The sequence below is a fragment of the Callospermophilus lateralis genome, chromosome 1 (assembly GCF_048772815.1).
Source record: "Callospermophilus lateralis isolate mCalLat2 chromosome 1, mCalLat2.hap1, whole genome shotgun sequence".
Taxonomy (NCBI): domain Eukaryota; kingdom Metazoa; phylum Chordata; class Mammalia; order Rodentia; family Sciuridae; genus Callospermophilus; species Callospermophilus lateralis.
Genome location: NC_135305.1, coordinates 212820973 through 212830068, shown reverse-complemented (window position 1 = coordinate 212830068; position 9096 = coordinate 212820973). Strand labels below are relative to the sequence as shown.

At 40.6% G+C, this 9096-nt stretch overlaps 1 protein-coding gene across 1 annotated transcript; it reads left to right on the top strand.

The window, feature by feature from the left end:
* The first annotated feature begins 5152 nt into the window (after positions 1 to 5152).
* LOC143400136 (olfactory receptor 7A10-like) lies at positions 5153 to 6079 on the top strand. The gene has a single exon (XM_076857448.2). The coding sequence runs from the start codon at positions 5153 to 5155 to the stop codon at positions 6077 to 6079; it is 927 nt and encodes a 308-aa protein (XP_076713563.2).
* The last annotated feature ends 3017 nt before the right edge of the window (positions 6080 to 9096 follow it).

Genomic DNA, 9096 nt, shown 5'->3' with positions numbered 1-9096 from the left:
AAAGTGTAATACTTTAATACTTGTGTGCATTAAATAATGATAAAATGAAGATAATATTGCTTTCATCTTCTCCTAACGACCACTGCTCTGGAGACTTTGACCTCCTCTTTCCTGTTATTCATAAAAAGATATAAAATGTTACTATGACCAGTTCCCCTCATGTGCTCAATTGAAGAAGTGTTCATTAATGGTTAACTGTTTTTAAATATAATTATTATAAAATTGGCATCCTTGATCCTATGGAGAGAACTGGAGGTCACTGTGTGCCGGGCAACAAGCCAGGCCCAGAGAGACAAGTACGGCAGGACCTCACTCATATGTAGAAGGCACAGAAGTTGCTCTCACAGGAGCTCAGAGCAGAATACTGGTTCCCAGAGGCTGGAAAGGGTAAGGGAGCAGGAGGGACAGAAGAAGGTTGGCCCCAGGGTACTAAGTTGTGGTCAAGTATGTGGAATTGGTTCTGCTGTTCTTTCGCAAAGTATGGTCATGATAAGGTCTTGCATATTTCAAAAATGGTGGAATCCAATATCCTTTGCAATTAGTGCTTTATAATTATACATAAATTTGGCATTCATTTTGCCGTAATAATAAATCATGGAATACAATTGGCTCCAACTTAACCCCAGTACCTCTCCTTTCCCTTCCTTGTCCTTCCCCTATGTCACTTTCCTTTTTTTCTACCAGTCTGGAGTGTGTTCACCACAAAGAAATGATAAAACTTGAGGAGGTAAATATGCTCACCTTGATCTGGTCATTTCCCAGTGTATAAAAGCATGGAAACATCATATAATTTCCTAAAATATGTGGCATCAAAATGACACCATTAATTTAATATCAAGAAAGTTAACACCCCCCAGTGTCCTTTATTCTGAAATTAATCTGGGGAAACAAGCATGATGTTAGAAAAATGTTGTGAGGAATAAATGAAGTTTGTGGAAATACTCTGTGGGTCCACAGAAAGTGGTCATGCTACCAGATGTGAATACAATATGTGTGCATGTGGATTTGTAATTTTCTTAAGAGTTGAGTCATCCACCCACACAAATCTGCAAGTACATACAAAATCACGTTTCATTTTGAAATATGAAAGAAGAAATATGAAAAGAGCCAACTGTGAATGAGCATGAAATGAGATGGGAACTCAAGTCTTGGAGCCTGAAGAGATTCTTATCTCTTCAAAATTATACTCACATCCTAAAGTAAGAGCCATCATTTGATCCCTCTTTAGAAATATGTGAGTTTATCAGATGCATGACATTGCGGGCATTGTTGGCAAAGCGTGAGGTGTTGTCTTATGGATTCACATTTTATACAAAAAAGAGCTCACTCCTCTGTTAAAGAGGGATAGAAAAAATTTCTGGAGACACCAGAGACTGTGGCCCCATTATGAGTAAGGGTTTTGAGGACACAAGATAACTACCAGGGCAGGTTTCTTAGTTTCACACGTGGAAGAAAACTATAACTCACAGGAGGGATATGGTGGTAGGAGGTCTGCACTTTGGTAAGATGGGGCCTGTAGATGGTGGGAATATGCACCTGACTTTACTCTGCTCTCAGGGGAATCTATGCAAACTCTTCCTTTCCTGATTATAGACCAGAGTCCTGCAGGGAATTCAGGTGCTTAGAGGTTGCAGAATAAAGAAGGACATGTGCTTAGTGAGAAGATAGAGAAACTGTAGGCTGTGATTGCTCCTGCTCTGAGTGCACGCCCTTGGGACTTACTTTATTCTTCAAGGTCTTCAAGTCTGACTTGAGGACCAAAGCTGGACCCATTTCTGTTCTCTTGTCAGGGGTCAGAGCTTCGCTCTGCACCTTCAACATCCAGGGAAGAACTGGTGCATGTTCATGACGACCTTCCCACCAGAGATGCCACCAAGGTGAGTAGGAGAACACAGCAAACACTACAGAGAGGACTGAAGAGAATGGAAGCCAGAGCTTTTCCCTGAGGTTCCCTGAGAGTCAAACTAGCCTGGCCTGCAGCCCAGACATGGTGGTGTTCTTTGCTAGCTTAATTAATTTATTAATGGATTTATAAGATACTAAAAGTGTCCAGAAATAAGCAACACTGGGTCATTGTTGACCATGAACTTATGGTTACAGAATCTCATTTAGAAGATGAAAGAGTGGTGTGAAGGTTAAAATCCAAGTAAATGTAAGCCTGAGTATCTTTGCAAGGAAGGGGAATGGATCAATCCAGGATGAACAGCAGAGGGATGTACACTGGTGGGAGATCCTTTTAAAAAATTACAATGGAGCATATTTCAGCACATTTTTAATATTTGTGAGAAAGATCCAGTTTTAGGATTTTTTTTGTAAAAAAAAAATTCTGCATCAGAAATTCTTAATATAGATATATCACAGAATCTTCTTCTTCTCTTGGTATTATCCACATAAAAATAAATTTATTTAATAGGTTAAATATAGGTATTGTAAAGAGTTTTATAATATAATTATTTCATAGCCTGTCAAGTAAGTGCATTGGAGTGATATAGACTTCTCTATTTCAGATTCTTAAAACTCTTTGCTTTCAGTTGGAGGGTATTCCTTCCCATTTTTTCTTTCTCTTTTATTTTGGCATTTTATTCTTTCAAACAGAATGTTTTTCACTGATTTTGATGTTGTACTTGTTTCCTTTTCCATGAGCACAGCACCTATGTGGAGATGTATCTGTAGAGAGTGTCTGAAAGTCTACAGATTTAATATCTTCCAACAGATGAGGGTTTGTTATTGGGCTCCTACCAGGGCTCTTCATTCTGAAGGATCTGACTCAACAATGTGAAATTTCTTCTCTTGTGAATCCCCACTTTATTGAAAATACCAGTGAAAGTTCCTCTGCACTAATAAGTCAACTTTTCTACATATTTCCAAATTATTTTCATATCTCTCTTATGTCTCTGTGCCTCTTGATTTTCCTCACTTTGACACAGGTGTATTTCCAGAAGCCTCATCACATTTGGCCAACTGTTGGAATGTGTTCCTCTTCATCATTTCACTAAAGATCATGTCCATCATCAACAAGTAAATTTGAATTTATTTTTCTTTAGATAATTCATAACATTATATCTGACTTCCCGATCTTTTATTTCTAAGACTCTAGCAATTTATTTTACATTTTATTCGTAGTACCCTGATCTGATCACTATAAAATATATTCATGTATCAAAACATTACAATATACTCAATAAACCTATACAGTTATTAGGTATCTAATAAAATAATACTTAAAAAGAAAATTAAAAAAACAAGATGAACCAGGAATTGATGTCACACATACACACACACACACACAAAATGGAATCAACGAACTGCTCATTGATAAAGGAAAAGAGATTGAAAACTCCTTATCCTGATTTGATTATGGCGCAGCACTCACATATATTGAATTATCACCTATAGACTCAGTGAACAGGGACAATGATGCTACGAGAATTTTAAAACAGGAAGAAAGAGCCCTGCTGTATCTGCTGAGAATCTAGGGAAAACTCAATAGGTCAGGTGAAAGGAACAGCAACAGGAACACAGATCTGCTGTTTTTTATTAAAAGTTCCCCCACTTAGCTGTAGGTACTTTGGATATTTCCTGTTGTCAATTGTTGATTTTTGACCTTTGGTCATTTTTTAAATGTGTATGAAGTGTCAGACACCTTGACATGAGGAAGAGGAAGAGTGGGAGGGAGGAGGGGAAGGTGGGAAAGTACTGGGGACTGAAGGGGAGCAAAACACATTCCCTGCATGTGAGATTGTGTCCAAATGACCCCAACAGGGCTGGCACTGGGGCTCAGGGGCAGAGCGCTTGCCTAGCATGTGTGAGGCAGTGGGTTGGATCCTCAGCACCACACAAAAAAATAAGTAAATAGAATACAAGTATTGTGTCCACTTGCAGACAAAAATACTTTCAAAAAATAGCCCCAAACTTATGTATCACTGCAAAGCATTAATAAAACATTTAAAAACTGGGTCAAAAAAACAGTCACGACTTTGGTCTTTTAGAAATCATACTTTTATTGTTATATTTTGTGCTGGGCACCCAGCGAGGGTCACTGGGTTTGGAACACTGCCAGGACCAAGGAAGCCTTTCCCTCCTGGAGAAGAGACACCTGGGCTTGCACGGTCCTGTTCCCCTGGGTCCACATCAGATCTCTCTCTCTCCCTGCCCTCACCTCTTCATGTTCCATCCACCCCTCTGCCTTCTCTCTCCTTCCCTCTCACTCCCCATCCTTCTCTATTTCTCTTCCTCCCTCTGTTGACTGCACAGATTTTCATGCTCCTTTTTAAGCACAGGGAAGAGGAGCAGCATTCTTAAGTGGGTCTGCTCATTTGTTCACGGAAAGTGTGTCCAGTGGACTCTCCAGGTGCCCTGTCCACATTCTGTAGGGAAAAGGTCATCTCAGCTGTGGTGTCGACACCCAGAGCCTTGTCAGGGTGATTGGTGCTGAGAGCCAATGCAGAAAAAAGACAAGTTATTCCAGTTAGAAGGTCTATTATAAAATATTCAAAGATAATAAGGGCCAGTGAGTATGTAGAGGAAAAAAAACTCCTTATCCAGTGCTGTTTGGAATGTAAATTAATGAAACCATTATGAAAGTAGATTCTGTAAAAATTAAAATGCAGTTACCGCATGATGCAGCAATCACAATATTGGGAATATAGTCAGAGGAAATGAAATGGGTGTAGTAGGAGATATCTGTCCTTCCATGTTTACTGATGCACTATTCACTGTATCTAAGTTACAGGAACCACCAGAGTGCATATCAGGGGTGCTCTTTTTATACTTCTCAAATGCACTATTAATTTTCCCTTTAGAATTCTGAAATACATGACTTCCGAGTGAAACCCTGGGAGTGAAAGAGGAAATCATCAACAGAGATGGCACAGCATTCTTTAGGGGGACATGACAGACACATGCACATTCTATAGAAGTTAACTACTTACCATTCCATTGTTTTTTTTTCCTTTTTGTTTATTGTGGGGCTAAAGATGGAATCCTGGGCCTTGATCATGTTAGGTAAGCACTCCTCCACTGAGCTACATACCCATTCATAACATTTAGTTTCTTTTCAGTAAAATATGTACTGTTTCACCTCAATGATGTAATACCTATCTATGGGAAAATTAGCTATGCTCTTTTTCTCATTTCTGGTAGTCACATGCATATGGAACCAGGGAATGATACTCTACGTTTAGAATTCCTTCTTCTGGGACTTTCAGAAGACCCAGAACTGCAACCCCTAATCTTCGGATTCTTCCTCTCCATGTACTTGGTCACTGTGCTGGGGAACCTGCTCATCATCCTGGCTGTCATCTCAGACTCCCACCTGCACACGCCCATGTACTTCTTCCTCTCCAACCTGTCCTTTGTGGACATCTGCTTCACCTCCACCACCATCCCCAAGATGCTGGTGAACATCCAGACACAGAGCAAGGCCATTTCCTATGCAGGCTGCATCACCCAGATTCACTTTTTTGTTATCTTTGCTGAGTTAGACATTTTTCTGTTGACTGTGATGGCCTATGACCGGTATGTGGCCATCTGCCAACCCCTGCACTACATGGTCATCATGAACCACAGGCTCTGTGTAATGCTAGTTCTGGTGTCCTGGGTTGGGAGTTTTTTACATGCAATTTTGCAAAGCTTAATGGTGTTGCAGCTGTCCTTCTACACAGACTTGGAAATCCCACATGTTTTCTGTGAACTTAACCAGGTGGTTCACCTTGCCTGCTCTGACACCTTTCTTAATGACCTGGTGATGTATATTACAGCTGTCTTCCTGGGAGGTGGCCCTCTCACTGGCATCCTTTACTCTTACTGCAAGATAGTGTCCTCCATCCGTGCAATCTCTTCAGCTCAGGGCAAGTACAAAGCCTTCTCCACCTGTGCATCTCACCTCTCTGTGGTCTCCTTATTTTATGGCACAAGCCTAGGTGTGTACCTCAGTTCTGCTGTGACTCAAAACTCACACACCATTGCAACTGCTTCAGTGATGTACACTGTGGTCACCCCCATGCTGAACCCCTTCATCTACAGTCTGAGGAACAAGGACATCAAGAGTGCTCTGAGAAGACTCTGTGAGAAAGATTAAAGTGTCAATTCTACTGAAACTGAATAAGTGCCTGTAATTACAGGGCTCAGAGCCTCAGAGCTCAGAACTGATTTTCTGTATCAGAACCTGGGAACAGAACTTGCTCCTTCTCCTTTATTCCTGCATTTCCATTTCTTTGATTTCGAGTTCCTCATACAATTCCACTGAGTCATTATTTATATTGCGCATTGTGATCTCTATGAAATTCAATCCTTTTCATTTGTCATTTCTGAACTTTCCCAAAATCATTCCCATCTTTGGATGAGAAATACTTGAAAATTCTCATTAGTTCCATAGGATATAATTTTAGAAATAATTTTATCTCAAATGACATACGCCATGTTACTTAATTGTATATTTTGCTAAAAAGAGTACTAATTTGTATTCATATGTGAAAATAATATTTATCAACTGAGGCTATTTTCATGACTGTGTGTGGAAGCAAGTATGAGAAAAAAATATTTGTAGTACTATAGATTGGACCGAAGTTTGCTTAACTACTGAGTCATATCCATGGACATTTTTGGGTTTTGTTTGATATAGTGTCTTGCTAAGTACTTAGGTCCTCACTAAATTGCTGAGGCTGACCTTCATCTTTAATCCTCCTGCCTCAGCCTCCTGAGTCACTGGGATTACAAGCATGCACCACCATGCCCAACAGAGAATAGATCTTCAATTTGTGTGTTCATGATATATTTTCTGTAAGAATTCCAGAATTTCTAATCTTCATAAGGTAGCCTTTAACATACCAGGGTGTTAGCTGGTCATTAGGTCTTATTCTCAACTTTTTCGATCCTGTTTCTTTTTCAGCATGGTGTCCACAGTGCCTAACATAGTCATGGGCAAACAGGTCCCCAGAGGTAACTATTTCACCATTTTACCAGGCACATATTTCTATGTGCTAGACAACACTTTTGAAATGCTAGCAATATATAAGTGGTCAATAGATTAATGGTTTGAAGGTCCAGGCTCTGAGAAGGGAGGGGAGTAGATGGGTTATAACAGGGAAAATCTCGGGACCCTTGACTGATGGGAGCTATTCTGTATTTTTTTGATGATCATAAATTATTGTAAATGTGAGGTTCAGCAAGACATTTCCACACTTGTCCACAGTGTGCACTGATCAAATCCAGCCTCCCTTATCCACCCTCTCCAACCCCTTCCCAACATCTAGTAACCTCTATCCTTTGTTCAGGGTGACATTTTAGTTTATTTTTAAACCTCCTCTTGAGACACAATGAAGTACTTGTCTTTCGGTATCTGCCTTCTTCACTTAGCACAATATCCTCCAGGTCCATCCACATGGCCCCAAATAACAGGATTTCATCCTTACATGTGGCTGAGTATGTTCAAGTTGTATATATGCCACATTTCTTTCCTCCTCTCATCAAGTGATGGGCACTTAGGTGACTTCATAGTGTCGCTATTGTGAATGATGCTACAGTAAACATGGCCATGGACGATTCTCTTTGCTGTAATTTCATTTACTTGTTATAAGTGTAAACACCTGGCTGTGATATTTTGCTCATGTTACCATGGTGGAAGCTCATTAAAGGGGCCTTGGATCTCTCCCTGTCAGTTTTTACTACTGCCCATTAATCTACAATTCTCTCCAATGAAACGTTCAATTAAAATTATAAATTTAAAAAAGTGATGGACACCTGAGGAAGCCATTTATAAACTGTTCACAGTTTGATGTATTTCCCTTTCCTCTTGAACCAGTGATTGCTGTTCACTTTCTCCCATGTGACTGTCAGCTGTCACTCCTGTCATGGTGCATCCTGTGCTTAAAATCATCCTGTGTATTTTCTTCAAACAAGAGCAGGAAAATGAAAGAGAACACCGACTTGTTGATAATGTGCTGTGGCTTCCTGTTAATTCAGACATAAAATGTACAGAAGACTGTGGTGAAGTTTGCTTTTTTATTGGGGTAAAAGTGTTGGATATTGAACTAAACACATTTGGGACAATAAGAAATGTTGGCATCTGATGTTTCATTGTTCTCACTGTCTGCTGTGTAGAGACTAGGGAAGATGGTACAGATGGAAATGTGATTTACACTGTGGCTTTTACTACTTAAGAACCTCTCCTACTGCCTCCCGTCTGCACACACATGGGAACCCCACACTCCTCTGTGCTTGCCAGAGTCCTGAGATCCTCCATTCAGGCAAACTTATCAATAACATTGCAGGGTATTTAGTTTCTATCATTCTAGGTCTTTAACTCTTCAAACTCCTACACACATCCGAAATCAGGAACCATCATTTGGTCCCTCATTATAGAAATATATGCTTAGTACCAGCATGAAATTTCTGGTATTGTCAGCAAAGTGTGATGAGTGCAGGAGGTGCCATCTTATGGTTTCACATTTCAAAAAACAGCTCACTCTTCTTTTAAAGAAGGACAGAGAAAGCTTCTGGAGATGCCAGAGATTGTGTCCCCAATATGTGTCACTATTTTGAGGACACAAGCTACCTAACCAGGGCAGGTTTCTTAGTTTTAGACATGGGGAAAAAAAGTAGATAAAAAAGGATGGATGTGGTGATGGGTGGTGGGACATCAGGATGGCGAAGGTCATGAATTGGTGGTAAAAAGGGGCAGATTACTAGCACTCCACTCTGATCTCAGGGGAATCTATGCAAACTCTTCCTTTCCTGATTATAGACCAGAGTCCTGCAGGGAAATCAGGTGCTTAGAGATTGGAGTAAAAAGAAGGACATGTGCCTAATGAGCAGATAGAGAAAGCTGTGGGCTGTGATTGCTCCTGCTCTCCCCGAGTGCACACCCTGGGGCACACTTGATTCTTCAGAATCTTGAAATCTGACTTGAGGACCAAAGCTGGACCCATTTCTGTTCTCCTGTCTGGGGTCAGAGCCTCACTCTGCACCTTCAACATCCAGGGAAGAACTGAAGCCTGTGCATGAAGACCCTCCCATCAGATAAGCCACCCAGGTGAGCCTGAGGACCCAGTGACACTGCAGGAGAGGACTGAAGAGAATGAAGGCAGGAGCTTTCAC